The following is a 22,320-nucleotide window of genomic DNA, read 5'->3' on the forward strand; positions in this document are numbered from 1 at the left end:
TTCAAAAGCAAACTGTTATAATTTGTAACACGCACGTTTCAATCTGTTTTACGTTCGTGCTAGCATAGATATTGCTTTCTCCACAAAAATTGGTCTTTTATATACACCGCGTGCTCTTCCACAGGGCAGTACACATCCTGCTTCGTTTACACACCTACATTTATTGAGAAAGGAGCCTCCTTTCAGTGCACATAACTAAGTCATAACTAGTCCGGTCCCACCCTCTTATAAACAGAGGGAGCAGAAATCGTAGGTGAAAGTTCACCATCTGTGATGATTTCATGCACATTTGCGTGTCTTTGCATGCACATGATATGCTAAATTGCAGATACATGTGTGCATTGTTTTGCCGGTGTTCTTTTTAATACAACAAAATGGACCCAGGTCTATATGTGTTTCATTGATTATGCATGCTAACTGTACCTCCCTTTCATATACCCCACTGCAATGCAAGAGCCTGATTCATTAACGTTCTAGAAGTTGATGGCTGTTATTGTGGTTAATGTCCGTTTTCACTGATGACAAACAGCATGGCCTTCACCTGGTGCTCGGCTCCCTGTTCTGTGACCTGCAACGCCAGATGTATAGCAGGCTAAAGCGCGTGGCCAGCCCCAAGCTTGCGGCGCGCACACTGTTGCTATTCAATACGGCTGGGCCGCCTGGAGTATGCACTAGAGAGGTATCCGCTTTCAGAGAATGGTCTGTGGGAATGTGTGGCGTGGCTTTTCACACTGTATCTAGAACACTGTACTGAATTCCCAAGGGGCACACTGAGGTATGTCGTTGATTTTAACCCCAGTGCCCGACAGCTGCTAGCACACGCATATTAATATGTTGTCATCATGCATTTTGCCTCTGCCATCCGTGGCACTATGACTGGTTGCTTGACAGGGAGAAATACATTTAATTTGATCTACACTGCATGATTTGGAAGTAGGTGCACAAATAATATTTACATATGGTGGGGCTTTAAGTGTGATGAGAAAACTGGGGGGGGTGTCTCTCTAAAGGGGCTGGCTAATGTAATTAGGGCGTGGCTCAAAAACACATAAGCTAAAAATCTGTGCTTAGCATAGTGTGCCGCCCGACTGGTATTTTGCTACTTCTGTCATTACCTCCACATATATAATACGACCAGTAACATTACACCTACAACAAGCCAGGACTATTGGCTTTGTGAATGGTTGTTTAGTTGCATAAGATAAATAGGCTACAACTATGGCTTCGATGTATAAAACATTGAAAATGCTTCAGTTCTGTAATTATGACACTGTGAAACAAGCATTTGCTATGCAATAGGTCTCGCATTTACGCATGTTTATGCTATTGGCATTGTAAATGACACTGCCTTTTATTTATGTTTTAAAAACCAAAACATAAAAGGCATTGTCATTTACAATGCCAATAGCTCAAACTTGCGTAAATGCGAGACCGATTGCATTGCAAATGCTTGTTTTAAAATGTGTTCTTGGATCGCTGAAGGGGTTGTTCTTCATTGGACAGATATAAGCAGCCTAGTAACCAATCCCTAACTGAACTGACCATTCCTTATACAGGTGCTTGACTAACTCTCTTGTACTCTTGATTTCGAGAAAAGGGATACTGTATGGCAGGCTACTGATTTCAAGATAGGTACCACCCACTATTGTTCAATAATTTTTCACTTATAGGTTCCCAGAAAATGAGCTGTTCATTAAGAACTCAGCCCCCAACTTTTCCTAATCTTATTTCTTTCCACGGATTAAGCCTGTTTGAGTCTCTTCCCATCAAAATACTTCTTAGCGTAGATTCTCCATGGATGCTAGGTAGCGACAAATAGGGAAATAGATGTTATTGCCTTTTCTTGTAAATAAATGTAATAACTCTGACCAGAGTTTCCCTCCTATTAAATGCAAATCGACACAATAAAAAATCTGATTATGCAAACGGTCGTGTAAATGAGGGAGCATCAATTTGTGGCTGCCTGGTAATAGTTCCTAAAATCAAGCACTGCTAATCTCCCTACTAGTCTAAGGAGTTAAAGTTTTATTTAAACTAACTCTAGTGGTTTTCTTTTTGCCAGAAGTATTAAAACCATCTTAATAACATTGCATCTCCCCTCAGTCCCTAAGGGTCACCTATTCCATTTTTGTAAGTTAGAAGTTATATTGCCCAGCAGGGTTACATAATTGTATTGATACGTTTTCATTATATTAGTGGGGAGTTTAACTCCTAGAAACATAGCTGATAAAACTTAGCTACTATAAAAATTAGAAAATGACTGATTTAAAAGTATTTGGGCAAATATCCTGAAACTGCAGCATAACGCTCTGGTTTGTGTTTAATAGGTAGAAGTGCACTAGATGGATTAGATGTAAATACAGCAACATCATCCGCAGAGGCTAGAATTTCACTTGAAATTCCATTCAGAATCAAGAGAGAAATATGAGTGGAAATGTTGTATATATGGTTCTAAAGATAAAACAAATAACTGAGGTGTGAGAGGGTAGGCCTGGCTAGTGCCTATTGTAATTGGAAAGCTTTATGATGACATACCAACATGCAGATTACTTTAGCTGCAAGATCTTCATATGAAGCTTGAACCAGTCTAATTATTTTAGGACCGAGGCCAGTATTGCTCAGAACATGCCAACGAAATGGCCGAGACCCTGTTGAATGCCTTTGTGGCATTCTGCAGTATCATCCCAGCCAAGCAGCCTTGAACGTATGATATGTCAGAAATGGAGACCTCTAAATAAGTATGCATTGTAAGTCCCTGAGGGATACAAGCCCATGTTGCATAGGGTCTATGCATTGCTGTATTCATAGAGATATCCGATTGGCAATTACTTAAGTGTAAATCTTTGAATCTGAATTTATTAACATTATAGAATGATATGGTCCACATTTGACTGGATCCTCTGCCTTGTTGAGATATACTTCAATATGAGTTTCTCTCCACGTAGAGAGGATTTTGTAGTTCTTATCGAAAGAGATGAAAAGAGATAATAGGAGAGTATTAATAAAGATTTTGTAAAACTCTTTAGGGATGGACTCAGGGCCAGGGTTTGTTCCAGAATGAAGACCTTTAATTGCTTTATCAAATTCTTGTTTCTCTACAAGTGTTTCCATAATTAAACATTATGCAGATGTAACTCGATAAACATTAGATTTATGAATTTAATTATTGATCTCTAATTGTACCAGCATCTGTTCCTCCTAATATAGATGTTTAAAATACTTCTGAAATGTAAATATTATATTTGCTTGTTCCTGAACTATTTTGCCTTGGGCGTCCTGAACAGCTGATGTGTAATTTTTAACAGCTCCTTCTTTTATTCTCAATACAAAATTCTTTCTTTATTCTCAAAATGTTTCAATCAACTGTGTTAAATTCTGCTGAAGACCTAGTCCCATAATTGCTTTTTTATAAGCATTTTATACGGGTGAGAAGATTATATATTTTCTCCAAGGTGACCTGATCACTTTGTCTAGCCAATTAGTGGAGCCTCTAATAATACCTTTAGTACAATCCATACTATGTTGAGGGAGGCAGTGTGTATATTATCAACAATATACTCCTCAAGCACTTTGCATATTAAACCTTATAGATTGAGTCACTGAGAAGATTTTTATTAAATGTCCAGAGTGAAAGACTTGGATGTATATTAAACCCTCTCCTTGAAATGCTAAGCAAGAGTGGAAAACGACCAGCTGCTGTGCATGGGAATATTTCATTATTTGTATCGCGGATGAAACTTTGTGGTATCAGAAACACATCTATTATGGAGCATGTTTTGTAAGTAGCTGAGAAAATATTAATCCCAGCTGTAAGGGTCAATGCTCATGCCAAGCATCCACAATACCTAAAGAGCTCATCATTTGTTGGTTTGCGACCCTAGAATGCCACATGTGATAGGCAGTATAAAATTGAGTTGAATATTTGATGGGGGTCAATGGTGAGATTCCAATCCCCACATAAACCTATTAGGTAATTCCAGCAATAATTGTTGAAATGTTGCTAGATCATTTGTATTAGACACATTTATACCACATATCATTACAGAAACTGAATCACTAAGAATGTGAGCAGTAAGTCATTGTTACTTTGAGACCTCGGCAATTGCCATGTATAATTTTTAGCAAGCCTGGAAAACACTCAATTTGGCGTTTTCTGGTTTTTGAATGTATAGACTTTGAGGGCCAGTTTACATAATTTCACTCTTTCATGCCCCACATAGATGTGTTTCTTGTAAACAGGGTATCAGAGGTGTTAGACAAGTAAGTTCTTCCCGTACAATACAGAGTTTGGGAGTGGACCAAAGCTCATTGATATTCCATGTTATGATCCTAATACAATTTGAGAGTTATTGTTTAGTCTATCTAGTCTGGGCCATTACCTAATGTTATTGTGATTACATCTTTCTTTTTTTAAAATATGCAACCCAACCACTCCAGCCACTCCACACCAGCCGGCCTGGCAACACCACCTCTAACTCCACCACTGAAGGGACAAAATATTGTTCCTTCTCCCTGCCAACCACTGATCTCTGAAGAAACAGAGGTAATATCTTGCAAGGCCATCCCTGAGTGCCATGTGTATTCCACAAGTCAGTATTGCTGTGGGGAATACATGCAGTGCAAAAGAAAAACAAATAAAAAAAAACCTACAAAGAATAATCTAAAACACCCTCCACATTGGCGTGTCTGTAGCTTTAGACAACATGGCATAAGTGCAGAAAATTAATTCTTAATTAAGTGTTGATTAAACGTTGGCCAATTTTATACAAAGATCATACTTAAATCACTCAACATTAATCCTTATCTGAAAGCCCCGCCCTTTGGACCCTTGGACCAAGACTCCAGCAAACCATTATCATGTTCCTCAGAGGTGAACATATAAGTGTGTGATTAATGAATAATTTTAAGACAAGCTAGTTCTTTGAGCTACATCTGAGCGAAGTGTTGGATACTTGGTATCGTTTGACGTACCTGCCATTACTGTATAACTGTGTGCTGACTAAAGTCTGAATGCCCAAAATGAGTACTGTCTTTTGCTCGATCTTTAGGCCAGGTAGTCGTGGAGTCTGTAAGAGTAACTGATGAAAGCTAACATTCCCTAAATAGATAAGAATTGCTCTGGGATGCAAATTATTTTGATTTCCCGTGGGTTTCTTAAAGGGGAACTGGTGTGACCTTATATTTGATAGTCCATGTCCTACTTCTGTACATCAGTAAAGGCAAGCAAAGCCAATTGGTACAAGATAGCCAGTGAATGAAGTGGGTTGCCCGTTTCACTGTATTGTGGTGGGCGCAAGTTAAATGTGAATGACACTTTAACAAACCATTACAGAAAAATGACTGAAGGAAAGTCCTTGCATGAGTATAAAATCCATTTATATGTGCATAAATGTATTTATTTTCATCATAACTTTTTTAAAACAAAATGCTGGCCAAATCTAAAAATCCAACAAAATATTTTATTCATACGTAATCTTGGTTTCTCCACATAACGTAGTCATCCTCAGTGTAAACCAGTACTCTCCGTGGTGGTAGAATCATTATTATTTGCATGTGATAGATATATTGCTGAACAGAGGAAATAATAAAAGTTTCAAGCTCACTAGACTACCTTCAATTTATATGACCACCATATCATCTCGAAAATTCTATTGTCCATAAAACAGAACAACCACTTTAATGACCCGCTCCCCTCCAGGTGCTTGTCCGCAACCAAACAATTTATCACACCCATCTGGACTACAATAATCAATGCTTCTCTAACGCAAGGGTCCATACCGGACTCTCTAACAGCTGGTCAAGTCATCCCCATCTTAAAAAAACCCATAGTGAATCCTGCTGAACCGGACAATTTCAGACCAATATCTAATATTCCTCTACTAGCAAAAGTACTTGAGAAATGTGTGCAACAACAACACATCGCCAAATTCAACCTGCTAGGTGAATGCCAATCTGATTTCAGGCCAGATCACAGCACTGAAACTACTATTCTCCATATAATAGATGACGCCCTTCAAGCTCTAGATTAAGGCAAAACGTGTCTTTTAATTCTTTTGGGCCCATCATTGGCGTTCGACACAGTTAACCATGAGAAGCTACTAGAACGTCTTGAAAATAGGATGGGATTAGAGGGAGCCGTTCTCGAATGGTTTAAATTCTTCAGATGGAACCACTCTCATAGATTCTTAGTCAATTGAAATCGATCCTCTCATTCTCCAATTACGATCAGAGTCCACCAAGGTTCAACTCTCTCCCCAACTCTTTTAACCTCTATCTGGAACCGTTGGCTGAAATACTGCGTATCGCCAACATCTCTTTCCACATGTATGCAGATGACACACAGATCTACATCAAAATGTCATCCCTAGAGGAGATCAAAACAATGAACCAGGATAAAGTTGACTGTACAATGGCTTGCTAGCAACCTGCTCAAACCTAATACGCAAAAACATGAATTCTTACTAATTTCCCCTCCTAAAAGTTTCACTGACATACTTGAATGGACCAATTCAATTACCATGTTGAACTGCATCACAACCATAGTAAACTCACTAGGAATCACACTGGACAAGAACCTAAACATGCGAGCCCACATCAACTCACTGGCCAAAAATGCCAGGTTTCACCTAAGCTATCTGAGAAAACTAAAACCATTCCTAGATACATCGGGCCTTAAAATGGCAGAACTGGCATTTGTTATCTCTAGGATCGAATATGGATGTTCAACCCTCTCTGACCTACCCAGGATCTCAACGGCTCCCTTAAAAGCTTGTCTCAACGCAGCTGCTAGACTCTTCACAGGTTCAAAAAATTCTACCACATCTCACCGCACCTGAAGGCGCTGAACTGGCTTCCATACGAAGCAAGAATCTAACTCGAATTGGCCTGTATCAAACACAAAGCATTACACTCTAATTCTCCTGCGTATTTTGCTCAGAAAATCATGGTATCCCGAGGAGACAGGCACTCCTGTTCTGCCAGGGATTTTGTGCTAAAACCACCTTCTTCCGGAAGAAGAAAACAAACAACAGAACTTGCTCTGGGACTGCACCTAGAATCTGGAACTCGCTGCCGCCTAACATCAGAAAAATACCTTCTTTGTCAAGATTCAAAAAGGAAGCTAAGACTTTCCTAATGGGCAAATTCCTCCCATAAACACTCTCAGTGCATGTACAGCTCAGCGGCCTGATATTGCTCTGTACTTGAACTCTACCTGTGTAAGCCGCTCTTTATTTCATTGTTGTAACCTACGCGATTCTTGTACCATGGTTGTTGCGTATCATTTTGCATAATTCGTACCTCACTATCACTTTATTTGGCAGAGGCTGGTGTTGTGCAGTCTTTCTCTGCTCCTGCTAACGTTTGTTTTATCTCCCTCAAGTGTACTCATGATCGCCTATTCCTACTCTTTGTAAATAGCTTGTTATCTCTGCAAAGTGTCCCCATGATCGCCTGTTCCGAATCTTGTAAATAACTTGTTATCCCTGTAAAGCGCTCTGATACACTAATGGGTCACGTTCGCACTCTATAAAACACAAAATAAATAAATAAATACCCTGGCCTTTGAAATACTGCATAGTGCAAGCACATTTTTCTAAAGTCGTAGGGCCTAATTTAATTGTTGGCGAGCGGTCAGGTTCTCTGCCAGGGTGACAGAGTATACTACACCATCACCCTGGCAGAGATGTCACCCACCAAATTTAGAAATGACCGCCAAGCAGTTGGTCATTTCTAAAGCATTGTCATTAACCATTGGCGCTGTCATGTTATGCCCGGTCATGTCTGATTTTTGAAGTTTGGTGCAGAGCTCTGTCAAAACAACAGACCCTTGCACCAAGCTGTGTTCTATTTTATTTTATTTTTAAATCTTAAAGCAGGATATTGTTTTTGAAAATAAACATTTGAATACCCCCCCTCCCCCCTTACCATGGGAGTTATCTCTAAGCATGGGCAGCAAACTCCGCTCCGCCAGTGGAGTTTGCAGAGTTTTGCCAACTCCACGCTGCATTTGGAACACGGACTTCAGGCAAAATTCCGACTCCACGCGGAGCGGAGTTAGCCCCTGCCCACGCCCCAAACAATAGACAAAAACCCCACTTACCTGCTCTAGCGTCTCCGGGCTGCCCTCCCCCTCACTGTGGTCTCTCCTGCTCACCGTCCCCGTCCTCATGGGTCGCAAACCCCTACGTTGTACATCTTGCATGGACTGCGCATGTACAGTCCACGCAAGATGTACAACGTAGGGCTTTGCGAACGGCGAGGACGGCGAGGAGGAAAGACCTCAGCGAGGAGGAGGGCAGCCTGGAGACGCCAGAGAAGGTAACTGGTTTCTATTTGTTTATTGTTGGGAGGGCGGAGCAGAGTTTTTTTAACTCTGTGGAAGTCCATGGAGTGCCACTACGTGTACTCCGCACAGGGTTAGTCATCTCCCATGGCAAGGGGGTCATTTTTTTTTTACTGTTCCTTACTGCCAGGGTTTGCCTGGCGGTTATGGATTGTAAAAAATAGCTATATGTCTGCCCATCCTAATTGGGCAGATGGACATATAGCCAATTTTCGAATGGCCCTTACTGTTTTGGAATAGTCACTGTCGTGGTCTGCCTGCACTTAAATTGGGCAGGCGGACCGCTATGTTGTTGGAGAGGGCACACTGTCACTTGTGCCATAGAGTTACTTCTCCACCATCATATAAGTTAGGCCCTACATTTGATCTGTGTCGACAGCAAGACTGTGCAAAAAAATGCATACCTATTTTGAGATAAAAGATAGATATTGCCAAATCATATCTTGTTCTGCAGCCAAACGCTCTTACATCTTAGTGTACTGTTTTTATTTTAGCGCATCAAAGATTAATATAATGAAGATTGTCAGGTTGTCATGGCCCTTCGTACCCCTATTGCTGGCCTATATCTCATGCAGAGTGACCAAAGCTTTGGAGGAGGAGGAAGAACAGCAAAACAATTCAGGTAAGATTAGTGTGTTGTCTTTGACTGAAAGTATTTGATTTGTATAGCTGAACAAACCAGGCTGGTCCCATTAGAGCTCTTTTATTTTCTAATACCTGTGATGCGGCAATATCAACGGGACTTGAGTGATAAAACAAGCTTATGTGTTGATTCAATATTATGTTCAACATTTTGATATTTACTGCATGACTGCTGTCTTTGATGTGGAGTGAATGTGGACGTCTGGAAAGAATATAGCTTTCTGGAAAAGAGATCCCTTTTTTAGTTGAAGAATAGTGTGGAAGAAAAGGGTTTTCAGTGAGACTGAAAAAAATGTGTATTGCCTTTCATACAAGGTCAAAGAGACTCGTTATTGTTCTTTTACTGTCTCAAAATTGCACCACTGAAGAATTTTCAATATAATATACAAGGAAGCCATAGTTGTTGCTTATTTAGCATATGCAAGTAACAACGATTGACCAAGTCAATAGTCCTGGTTTATTGTAGGTGTGATGTTACTTGTATTATATATGTGGGTGCACTGATAGAAGCAGCAAAACACCAGTAGGGCTGCACACTATGCTAAGCACAGATTTATAGCTTGTGTTTTTAAGCCACGCCCTTAATTACATCGGCCACGCCCCTTGGAGACCCCTCAGTTTTTTCATCCCACTTAAAGTACTGTGGTTAGCCTTTATTAGGAGTAACAGTATTTTGCTTTGTCATCTCACTGTGTTTTGTACGACTTCAGCGCCACATCCTGTGATTCTGGCCAAAACACTTAATAGGCCTGCCTAAAAAAACTGATGAAAACCTGATTTATCTTGCGTAATGTATCTGGTGCTCATGTAAAGTGCTCATAGTCCTAGCTTTATAAAACTTCAAAAAATGCATTATTGCTACAAGTCGATGAAGGCGGTAGGCTTTGTTTATTATGGAAAGTTACACTAAAGCATGTGAAAAGCATGTCAGTTGCAAGGCATTCGAGTGGATTGTTACTACTCTGATTAAAAACCAACATATGTTTTGTTACATGGAATCTTACAGATTCCCTTAGTAGGCACGGGTTTTGGTGTTTTACCCTTTCTAACAAACTGTGGTTAGAGAACATTTGCACCAAGAATCCCTGTTAAGTTCTGTTAGGAGAGATAGTGTTTTACTTTTGCCCTCTGTAATTTGGGATACATTTGCAATTTTAGGATTTAGTCTGGCGGTTTCCTTGCGGGAAAGGTTATGCTCAGTACAGTAGGTCTGATCTGCTTATGGTGACAAGCCAGCGACGACAGCTATGCTGTTGGTTGGTGTGTATGGCATATTTTTGCCAAATGCCATAAGTCTGGACTGTTTATTCTGAAAGGTTATTACAAAGGCAGTGAACCTGGCTTATTTATTGTGAAAAGCATGCGATAACAGTAGCTCTCATATTGTTACAGTCCAAAGAAAGGTATTTGGTTACATGTAGCCAACAGATTACTGCAGCAGAGAAGGGTTTTGATGCTGGTCACCCACTCTGACAAACCCTGCAAGTAAAATGTCACCGTGCTGATTCCGGTTAGGCCCTATTGAGAGGGGTTGCGTTTTGTTTTGCCAACCGTGAGTTCATAACTATTTGTAATTTTATAAATGTATGACTGATAGTTGCCAGTTTATGCCCACTTCAGTAGGCCTCTATTGTCAGGGCTGGACTGGCCTTTGAGGGCACTGGGTGTTTTCCTGGTGGGCCAGAAGGATGGGGGCTGGTTTTCGAGTGATGGGGGCCGGTTTTCGAGTGATGGGGGCTGGTTTCGTTAATGGAAGCCGGTTTTGCAGCAGTGCTGCAACATCGGGCCCCTGTGACAAAAGCGGCAGCAGTACTAAAGCGGCAGCGCAGCATCTTGCTAGCACAGTCCCCTCCCCACACCTCTGGGCTGATAGAGCTGAATTTCCAGGGCTGGTTGTGTTCCCAGTTCGGCCCAGTCTATTGTGTAGTGTCAAGCCATTAGTAAAGGCTAGAGTCCTCATCTGTTCACTGGGATACGTTATGTTAGATCCTTAGGTGTGATACTTATATTATAAATGACAAAGTAAGCAGGTCTTATTGTTAAAATCATATGTTAAAAACAATAGACTTCAAAGGGTGGATTATTATACTGTGCTAAAATCTGCAGGCAGGTGTTTTGTTACATGGAGTATAACAGAGTACCGCAGTGGCCAATATTCTGGTGTTGGTGACCTACCAGAACAAACCATGGGGGTAAACAATTGTAGTAATTCTTACAGGGCTCTAGTAGTAGGGGGATTATATTGTTTTTACAACTGCATTTTGTACATATTTGTAATTTTATTATGGTATACAGATGGTTGCCTTGTTGGCTGTCCCTATAGTACATATGATGACTTATTCAGTGCCTAAACCCACCAATGACCAAACAAGCATTGGCATAGCCAATAGGTCTCGCCTTTGGGACCTTATAAGTGTTTAGCCATGCAACAGTTGATGTTGTTGCACCAAGGATATTGTGCTGGATAACTGAACACTTATAAGGTCCCAAAGGCGAGACCTTGTGGCTATATAGAAGCCTTTGGCATTGATCACATGAAAAAAGTACAGATGTACAAAGGGGTTTACCCTTTCCAAATCAGTAAATAAGAGAGTATGTGAATGCTAAAACCTTTTTTTTTCTTATTTATTAAACACATGTATTGATTCAGAAAACTTTTTCTGAATCATTAAGTGAATACCAAAATCGGTAATTGGAAAGAGCATGTTTTTAGCGTCCCTTGCAACTACCTATTCTTTATGCATCCGGTACACAACATTGAAATGTTACTGACTTGCGAGCTGGGGTGGTAACTCATTGGCAAAACGGAAGGGGTTTCTTTGGGACCCCTTTCCCTTTCTGAATGTTAGTTCAGAATGTTAGTTCAAAAACAGTAGTTCTCAATTTTATCAGAAATACTGTTGTGGATTAACAGTACATCCAAAGGCCCTTGGAATCTCAAGTTGCATGAAAAATGGGTAATGTGCAATGGCTATACATTGGCATGTAGTCACATTTCTTTTGCTGCATTCCATGAAAACAAAATGGAATCAGTGGACACAGGAGCACAGTCAATACAAGGAAAGATTGTATCGATTCGAACTTGCTGGAAAGTGTGACTTTATAGATCAATTGCCTGTTCCTAGAGAGGGCAGTGGGCTCTGTGGAGGTGACTTCTTCCAGCCCACCCCCTGACCGCTCCTGATACAGATACACGATAAACCAACTAAAGAGGCTTAGAGCAAGACACAATGAAGAATAATGTAGTGGGGCACCTGCCACTACCAGGTTGACAGATCTTAGCCATGGGTAGGAAGAGGGCTGGTCAGGATTTCACTGGAATTCAGACCATGGAATCTGATGCTAACCCCACTCCTTCAGTTTTAAATAAGGTCTGTAATGAGTTTTAGAATCTGAAATGCTTTTAATGGGGAGGGAGTGGGGGGACGCGAAGGGAGGCAATGAGAAAAGAAACATTCTGTGAGGACCTTGACCCACTGACCTATGGAGCATGGGCTGGTGGAAGGCATTCGGCAAGTACCCTCGGTCTGCAGTGGACTGACTTGTAACCCCCATAATCCTATGAGCCAAGGCACCATAAATCTAAATATACTGATGTAAACGGGATACAATGTCTTGTGAATAGCAGTAGAATGTCTTACTAGCAGATGGAAATGGAGAGGTGTGACTGGCCCCCAGGGGACCATAATATGGTCCATAAGCAGAATGTGAAGGTCTGTCTCCAGTAGTAGAGATGCCAAGAGCCAGGATGACTTGGACTGTTTGAAGTTGAGGCAGGAATTCTGGAAAGGTAGCAGGCAAAGCTCAGTATCTGTGGAGGAAATAGTTAACCTGAGCTGCCATAACCACCCAAGAGATTTGAAGGGGAGCAAAACAAAAAAAGGTGCAGGAAACCCAAACGGTGGCTATATTTATGAGATTTTGGGGCAGAGCAGCGCTGCCTGCATCAAAAGAAAAGGGCAGGAATGCATCGTATCGGGAAACATCCATTACCACGCGGGCATTGCATCGCAATGCCTTTACATCGCGGGTAGTACAACGCAAGTCGTTACAAAGACTTGCCCTGGATGGCGCTCTAACCTAAGGAATAGTATGATTTACTATTCCAACACCTTCCCTACTGTATGTAGACTGGTGTTGGAATAGTAAATCATACTATTCCTAAGTCCAGCGCAAGTCGTTGTAACGATTTGCTTTGTAAAAACTGCAATGTAACGTACCGCGATCATTTTGATCACGTTGTAACGTCACATATTCTGTTGTACCTATGAGATACAGCGCATTCCTGTCCTTTTCCCCTGCCATGGCACACAATGGTCTGCCATGGGCCAACGCAGGCAACCTTGCGCCATGGTGCAAGGGTGTCTGCGCTGTAGGGGTGATTGTTTTTGTGCAGGAAGGGACACCTTCCTGCACAAAAACAATCACAAGAGGTTTTCCTCTTTCCGTATGTGCTGCAGAATGGAAAAAATGAGGATAAATAAGGATATTTCTCCTCTTTGCGCCTCCTTTACGCCACCCCTAAGGTGGCATTAGAATCTCACGCATTCCCAGGTTTACAATTCCTCATAAATCTGGGAATGCTTCAGATTCTATGGGTGTTGCGTGGGAACACCCACAGCAACACTCATGGAACGCCCCTTTTGTGCAGTCTTCTGAGTGAAAGGGTACATATTTACAAGGCCCTGAAAAGCCACGCCAAGTGGCTTTGCGTGGCCTTGTAAATATGCTGCGGCACATTGTGCCACCAGAGCGTCACAGAGTGTCACTCTGGCAGAGCAAAAGCCGCGCTAAGGGCCTTGAAAATGAGGCCCTGTGTGTCCAGAGTAGAGAACTCATTAACTACTGTTACCAAGCAAAGTGTAACATTGTGGCTGGTGGCTAAATCTTCCCAGCTCTTACTGACGCAGAAGTGCCTGGAAAGCATCCGCCCCTTCTAGAATGTTATGGTTTTTCTGGAATGTTCTGGCTCATTACACCTTGCCCCAGAAATGCTGATATGTGACACTGCAACTTCAAACTCCTTCACTTCTGCAGCCACCAATGGGCTGTCTGCCACAGTCTCCAAGGCCGGCCCATAGCAAGATTACATTGTGGTGTCTGAGAAATGTGACTGTATCCCTGCCATGATTATCGGAGAGCAAAAACTCCAAGATTCCTGACAGGCCTGCATCTTTGTAGCATGTACGTGATGCATCTGCAGAGGCAGGTGTTCTTTTGTCAACAGATTCGGATTCCTTCAGTTCTGTCGCGCACTTGCAGAGTGATGCGTAGATTTAGGCGGCAATCCCCTGGCACTTCACAGCAGTGATGAGCAGAAATTGGACTGGATCTTACCATTGGTTGGTGGTTGAAGCAATCAATTTTTCTGGTGCATCTTCGCATGTACTCAATAGCCAGACTGGTGATTGTGGGAGGCTTCAGATGAGGCAACAGTCAGAACTGCTTACACCTGAGAAGCTGATGAGAAAGTGAATCAGTTGTTTGCAATAATCTAAAGTCACATCATTAAACATGTGCTATTGAACAAAGCTGAGTACGCTGGAGAAGTGTAATTTCATGGGTCTACCTGCAATAATTTTATGAGGGTTCAGCTTAGTCTTTTGATAATAAATTACACTTGTTGAAAGGGCTAAAGATAAAGGCATCAGGCCATTTGAATCCAGACTTTTCACATGTCTTTAACATCTTCATTTTAGAGTACCATTAAACAGCTCATCAGTCCCTTAGAATGAGGGATCCCTGGAGCTCTGCCCAGTTTCTAAACCAATGATGACACAAAATGAGTTCCTTTGTCACTTACGATCTTAAATGCATTACTGATCCTGGAGACAAAGTATCAGATCTGTCTCTTGGTCATGGTGACAGGGTCAGTCCATGCACAAAGTTAAGCTTCAGCCCACCATGAGAACATGAAGACCGTAACTAAAATATTAGCACAAATCATCTTGGGGTGGTTTTGAGACCTCACCAAGTAATAATGTCACTATTCCATATCAGGCTGAGTTAGATTGCTTTAAATCAAACCTTATCTCACTCCTGGGTAGCTGTGGCACTTAGCAGTCAGGCATTTTCTAGTACCAAAACAGTCAATAACTAAGTACAACACAATAAAAATCCCACTCCAATTTATAAAAATGGTATATATTTTTATATTTAAATAGGTGCAAGAACAACATAAATCTGATAGAGGTAACCGGAGTTCGATTTTTGCAAGGTTTCCACAAATCACTGCAATCCACTCAAAAAAGTTATATAAATCACTGCTTTTCACTTGTAGCGGCGGTCAAAGAGCCTCAAATGCGAGAGTGTGGGTCCAAGTCTGAGGCTGACTGCAATGGAGTGCAGGTTGCCTGCAGGGGCCACTTTGGTTCGGTCAAGTTTTTACCTTTGAACTCAGAAACTTTTCTGGTTCTTTTTCTTGTCGACAGGCTCATCGGTGGGGTCCTCTGCAGCTTGGGTCCTGCACTGGGTTTAAAGTTGATGGACAGGCAAAGTCCAGCGATCTGGTTTGAGCCTTGGCTCTTGGCTGGTGTATGAGGCTACCTATAAAGTAGTGGTAGTGTATGAGCATCAGATTATGTGCCAAAAACCGTTGTCTTTTATCTTTAGGATCACGGTGCAGTTCTGTTTGGAGAAAGAGTACACTCTAGCTCCAAACAAGGATCCAGGTCATGAGGGGACCCCTCTTGGGGGCTAGGAGTTGATCTCACAGGCTGCACCTTTGAAGTTCAGGGCAATCCCAGTGGTAACTGGTCTGCTGGGTACTTTGCAAGTGCTGGGCTTCTTTAGCTTTTGTGTCCCTGAAGCTTAACAGGAAGATAGCCAACTTGGAGTCCACTCGCTGGTCCTTGTCGCAGGCAGGAGCAGGTCAGGCCCTTCAGGTTTCCCCCTCCATGAAGTCAACAGCAGGAACAGCTATTCTCTTTCTGAAATCCTGGTCCGGCATGTGCAGTCTTTTTTAGTGCAACCTTTATTTCTGAGGTTCATCAGGTGTAATCCTTCTTCTGTTCCAGTAGTCCTTCTTCTGTTCCAGGAGTGTCCTCAGGTGGTACCCATGGGTGCCACTTTTATACCAATTTCGAGTTTACGGGTAGGGAGGACTCCCTACCCTCTGAGGGCAAAGTTCCTGTGGGACAAATCTACCCATTCTTACGCTACGTGCTGTGAAAATGGCACTAAACAACCCCACAGTGCAGGGCTCTGCCCAAATCCAAGATGTCAGAACATTTCCTCCCTTGTTCAGGGGTATGGTCCCACCCCTGAGATGTGCCCTGTATAATGAGCCACCCCTCCTGGAAAACCGGTTGTGCAACAGGTATTTGGAAGATATGCCTGCCTGTCTACCTACACAAAGGACATGGCAAGCTACAGTGTGACTAGCACTTTCAGCTGTCTCTTTGAAGCTGGGCCATCTAGCCCTCCATTTGTCCGGTCAGGAGGAGGTCAACCATCCTCACACTAAGAGACCGTTTGTTTCTGGGATAATTTCACAACTTCTGTCAGGAGATTTGCAGGCTATCTCAGATGACAAATGCAGTAGTAGTTATTTTTGAACAATTTTTATTGTTCTATTTGTTTTCTCAACATCATTGACATAATGTATTATCCAACAACCAATGAATAGGTTAGTGCGTTTGTCTGTATTACAATAAACACTCCCATCACTCTGCTCAAAGTTATACATCGTACTTATATTTAGCCATCTGTGGTGTTTCTCTGCTCTCTGTGTGGTGTCCCACCCGATACGCCTCAGATCCCTGTATGATCCAGAATGTTATCATCCCCCTGCTGGTATTTGGACCTCGCTTTGAGTTCTGACTTTGTTCTCTGTACTCCCCCTCTCTTTCCACCTAGATCCTTCTGAGGATTTCTACCCAGGTACTAAGTCTTCCAACACTTTGTCGTCTTTACTAGGTAAGTGAATGTGTGTCCCATCTCAAGTCTCTATGCCAGCATTGGAGCAAGCAGCCCCTAGTTCCCAACCACCTCAAGCCACTCACCTCTTTGCAAGTAGCAGTGCGAGCTATGTAAATTTCCACTGCATGTCCTTCTCCGGGGGTTTCTTTATTATACCTGGGAGACAGTGTTGTAGGTTGCTATCAAGTACAATGCTTGTTGCTTCTCTTACTTGCATCGCCACAGACGTACAGTACTTGAGTACCACACAGCTCGACCACCCAGATGTAGGAAGGAGGCACCCTCCATCCTGCAGCACAGGCTCCGCTGTCCTACCTACATATCTTCTGCTCAACAACTGCTGTAGTTAATCAGAAACGTTCACTAGAACTTTGGGGCAAAAAAGTGGTGACTTTCTAAAGTTACCTTTATATTAGAAGTTACTTTAAATCCAACTTCAGCACTGTGTTGGGTTTAATGTAACAATTAATTTGATAGCTCGAAGCACTATATTTGGTGGTCCGAAATGGAAGTTGGCCATGTTGAGTTGTCACTGCAGTGCTGCATTCCATTTGTGACATTTAATTTACAGGCTCTGGGTACCCAGAGTACCATATACTGAGAACTTATAAATAAGTTAGATATGTTAATTAGGTATTAGCCAATTGCACATATCTTTTTAGGGCTCAGAGCACATGCACTGGGGTCGGGCCAGCAGGGCCCAGTGCACTTTCAAGTTAAAAGGCAAGCAGCATAAGCTCAAACATTTTTTTTTAGGGGGGAAGGGGGGGGCGCATAATCATGCAAAAAGAGCCCTTACTTTACACATGTGAATTGGACATGATGTGTGGCAAAATGTTGCTTTGGAATTGGGAAACAAAGCAGCATTTTTAGCAACACTATCAGCAAAGGCATTCCCATAGAACATCTTGTCCCGGGTAGATTGGTTAGGGGCATGCTTGGCTAGTGCAACCTCCTCAGATGTTGAAGAGCATCAAGCAAACCATTCTTTATGAGGTTGTAGCAGATGTGAGAAAACTCCTCTGGAGCAGCTCCAAATATACATTTTGAACCCGTATAAACTGTAAAACCTATTTCAAGCTAGAATACGGTCTTGAGTAAAGGATATTAAATTGAGTAACCGAGACAGAATTTACTTGGGGCAAACATCCTCTTTCTACTGTTTAATGTAAGGTCCCCACCGCGTTTCCATTCACTAGCTTTGCATCATTATATTTGGGGCAAGAACCATCAAAATAAAACACAGTACTGCAGTTAGGCAAAGATGTATCAGTGAGATCAATGCAAGGTACTGTGAGGCGGGAGGTAGTTAAGACACAGTCATGGGTTTTCCCATCATCGGAGGTAGGGAGATAAGGAACAGCAAGGCAGGTTCAAAAAACGTTATCCAACTAAAGTAATGTGAGAAGCATAGATGAAACATTTCTCATGTCTCGGCGAGCCTCTCACCAGTGAATCCTGGGGGAACTCAGCCTGCTCTCCCTTTGACACTAGCCCCTGCATCTGCCCTTACACAGCAGTTATCACCAGTCGTTTCTCCATCGGCGATACCTCTGGCTCCAGCGGTGCTGATTCGAGGTCTAGTTTCAGCTCTGGCCACATATTCAGCTACATCATTAGCTAGAGTTTGCCATTTGTCACCTCGTCTAATGGGTTGCCTGGCAAAAATGTATATCAGTTACAGAGGACTTTGCGCTGCACTTGGCTTAAATTCACTTTGGGCACTCATTAAACAAAGCTACGCCTGTGTGGGACTTTACCCTTTCAGCACTTGTTTCTCATAATGCATTGTTCCTTTGTGGTCTCCAGCTGTATGTTCTGGGTGGAAGTCGGTGGTATCCATCCTCCAAAATTTGATGCCGGACAAACTATAGTGAGTATTTTGAGACTGATCAGAGCATCTCTGCCAATATGGATTCCAAATATAACACTACTGAGCAAGTCTAATTAGAATCAGTTAAGTACAGATTCGGATAATCGGTTCCTCATCCAACTCATCTCAACATCTCCTCCAAATTACTGCACATGAAGCTTTATTAGCTGTATTCATTCTAGGGAAAAAAATACTGCAGACAGGTAATGGACTTACACCTGAAAGATCTATCCCTAGAATAGTATTCTCGGTACGTCACTTCTATTGGATAATGTCTACTCATATCCTGTGAGTTGATGACCAGCATTCAGTTTTTTGTCCTTGTTTGAGGGACATTTACGGTGGAATTGTGGGCCTGCATGAGAACACGATGTAGGAGGGCCAGGTTAGCATCAACATTTATTTGGTCTGACCAACCCCTCACAGCAGCTCTCACTAGCTGGTCTATCCTCAATGGCAAGTCCAGCCTGGCTTTTTGGGTCGTCTATCATCATTCAAGCCAGTGACTCCTGTACATTTTGCAAGTACAGTGTGGCAGTTACCTGGCATGCTAGGCAGCTAATGCAGGTGCGATGATGTCAACCTGTTAATTTGCCCTTCATTTAGTGCAGCCTGCTGCCTCGACGGCATTACCACACTCAGAGGTCTGTGAGTCAAAGAAGGAACATGACTTTCCTAACCTCATGCCTGGATCCATGGTGCTATCCCAAACACCCACCACCTTTACCACTCAATGACCTACCTATGGGCCTGATGTACAAAGGTATTTTATGGTAACAAAGATTGCAAGTTGCAAAATCAATTGGTTTGTAACTGTCTCTTAATGAAAGCCTATTCATGAGTTACAAATGTCTTTCCTACTCACAAAGAGCTTTTGTGAACTTGGCTCAAATCGCAAATAGGAAGCGGCATGAAAGTGGCATCCCTCGCCTAGCTGCAATTTGGAAAGGGATGTATCAATGATTTGCGACTGCAGTTGTCACCGCAAACCATTGATCAGATACTTACACCCCTCAAAGCAGGTGGATTCTGATTTGTTAAAGGAAAGCTGTCCACATGGGACATCTTACTTTTTGGCCTTCAATGCCTTACAGGCTTCCATCTGTGCATTTTCAGCCAGTTACAGTTGTAACTTGCAATCTGACTAATTAATATTCACCAGGTAGATTTTCAACCCCCTGCAAATCTACAGTCTGCAATGTGACTTAGCATGCCCCCAGCCATCGCTCTTAGTACATAGAACGATTTGCAAATTGCCAGTCAGTGTACATATTGCTCATCCCAGGTGTACCAGTACATCAGGCCCCGCCTTACCCTTCTGCCTCCATTCTGCATGGCCAGCTGCAGCATGACAGCCTTTTGACGTACTAACATCACACGTGGCACCGGTAGAAGCTGCTTACCTGATTGTGCTGTACATCGGTTGCCAATTTCACAATCTTCTATTCCCTGTTTCCCAGTGAACATTGAATGGCACCTTGCCATATTGTCTCACTTACTGATACACTATTGCCTGATTCCTTCCTCTTGCCCTTTGCTCCACTGTGGATGTGTGAATCAGAATGCAGGTGTTCTCCAGATAAATATTTACCAGAACTCTATACATACTGCCAGTTGTATGAGTGACTTCACCCTCAGTCATTCTCAGTCAGTCTCCTTTAAAACATAAGAAAAAGCTATTGTGCATAGAGCTGCATGCAGTACTGAAGATGCAACACTTACGGGAAAAAGCTATACCAAATGACCCGCTGGTCAAAAACATTCCGCTCATGGCTACAGAAGTCCCTTTGTTTCTTAGTCCTCTACCTTCAACAAGTACCCAACAACTGCCTGATCCAATGACAGAGCCAAACAAATCAGTACCCGCCCTCATGCTGAACTGGCAGCTCAAGAACACACACACACCTCTACACACCACGGCACTGTCAGATTGTCAGATACCAAAAAGTCCTTCTAGAAACAAACGCAGATATGACTACATTTTGTTAGGCATATGTTGTTAATTCTTTCTAAAAAGGTAAACAAGCATTGGCATAGCCAATAGGTCTCGCCTTTGGGACCTTATAAGTGTTTAGCTAAGCAACAGTTGCATAACTAAATACTTATAAGGTCCCAAAAGCGAGACCTATTGGCTATGCAAGCGGCCGTGCGGCCGCGCAAGTGAAAGTGATCGCGATCGTGATCAAACATCAAAGCGGCCGTGCGGGCGCGAAAGTGAAAGAAATCGCGGTAAAGCGTGGCGCGCGCGCCCGCGCACATGCACTGTAGCTCTATGCTGGCCTGGTAGCACTTTTTGGAGCCCTCTCAATAAGTCTGGCCAGACCAGCGCATGCGCTGGGTCAGGCGAGACCTAAAAACCATGCTACGAAGGAACAACCTAATGCTGCTTGAGATCAGGGTAGTACAAGGGAATCCAGCCACACCACTAGAAATTACAAGGCCAGAAGAAGATGATTCTACAATTATCATAATATTCAGAAACTAGCCGTGGCAAAGCCGCTTGGCCTGCCTCTTATGTCTGTGCTCCTTTTATCTCTGGAGTGGCAGTGCAGCTCTTTACACGAACGATTGTTATATATTGTGTTAAAATATAAATGAAATGGGCTTTGGCTCCACCCAGAATATTATGTATTTCTTACCTCATGTTATTGGCTGTTTGGTGTACCATTCCGCTTTGTAGAAAGTGCTTCCATTGAAATAATCGAAGCACGTGCTCCTTTGAAAAATGCACTGACTCACCTGTTTGTCACATTGAATTCTTAATCTTTTAAATGCGCCATATACAGAAAGCAATCCTTTTATGCATCTTTTTTTTATAACAGGTAAAACCAACAGGGCAGGCTTTAATATGATAAACAGAATTTGCACATGCAACACATATGAACAGCAGTTTGGTGATCATGTGTTGACATGCTTTTCCAATGTTTGTTGGTATCCCCCGAGCTTGTGGTGTTGAATGGCCCGGCTCCAGCAGTGCAAGCTCAGGGAATTCAAACCCACAATTCTGGATGACTGGGGAATAAAACCACACACACAGAGACAGGGGACCCAGAGAGAGACGGGTTCCACAGAGATACGGCACAAGTAGTTTCAGCATGTTTGTGCATGCTGGTGTTTTTTTACATTAGCACATTAAAGCGAGACCTGTAGGCTTTGCCAGTGTTTGTTGTGCGTGTCTTTACGGTCTCTACCATTTTACCATTTTCTTATATAGTTTGGCATAGGGAAGTTGCATTAAGGTTAACGTTTTGGAAAGGTTAGAGAAGTGATTTGTTCATCCAATTTAAGAGGTGGGAGATTGGTATGTAGCATTTCTTTGTGAAAGTTAGGTCAGCGTCGAGCCCTCCATGGAAAGTCCCCTCACTGTAGGTCGGGAAGGTGCAGTGCTCTCCTAGGTGGTTGTCGATTAGGAAAGGTTTGTAGAGGGATGTGGGGGTGTCTTCATCTTTTTCCCAGTGGAGGTTGCAGTCTCCCAGGAAAATCTGATTAGGAGAGTTGATTGGTTCTGTAATTCCGAAACCATCGATCAGTTATGTATGCT

At 42.5% G+C, this 22,320-nt stretch overlaps 1 protein-coding gene across 1 annotated transcript in view; it reads left to right on the forward strand.

Moving 5' to 3' along the window:
* The window catches only part of TFPI (tissue factor pathway inhibitor), a 264,389-nt gene that overhangs the window by 52,410 nt on the left and 189,659 nt on the right, over positions 1-22,320 (forward strand). Inside the window, exon 2 of the mRNA XM_085648705.1 lies at positions 8,839-8,966. Coding sequence (XP_085504831.1) covers positions 8,858-8,966 — 109 coding nt within the window. The 5' untranslated portion in view covers positions 8,839-8,857. The remainder of the gene's footprint in view (positions 1-8,838; positions 8,967-22,320) is intronic.

This window comes from Triturus cristatus, chromosome 3_2, assembly GCF_964204655.1.
Source record: "Triturus cristatus chromosome 3_2, aTriCri1.1, whole genome shotgun sequence".
NCBI lineage: Eukaryota > Metazoa > Chordata > Amphibia > Caudata > Salamandridae > Triturus > Triturus cristatus.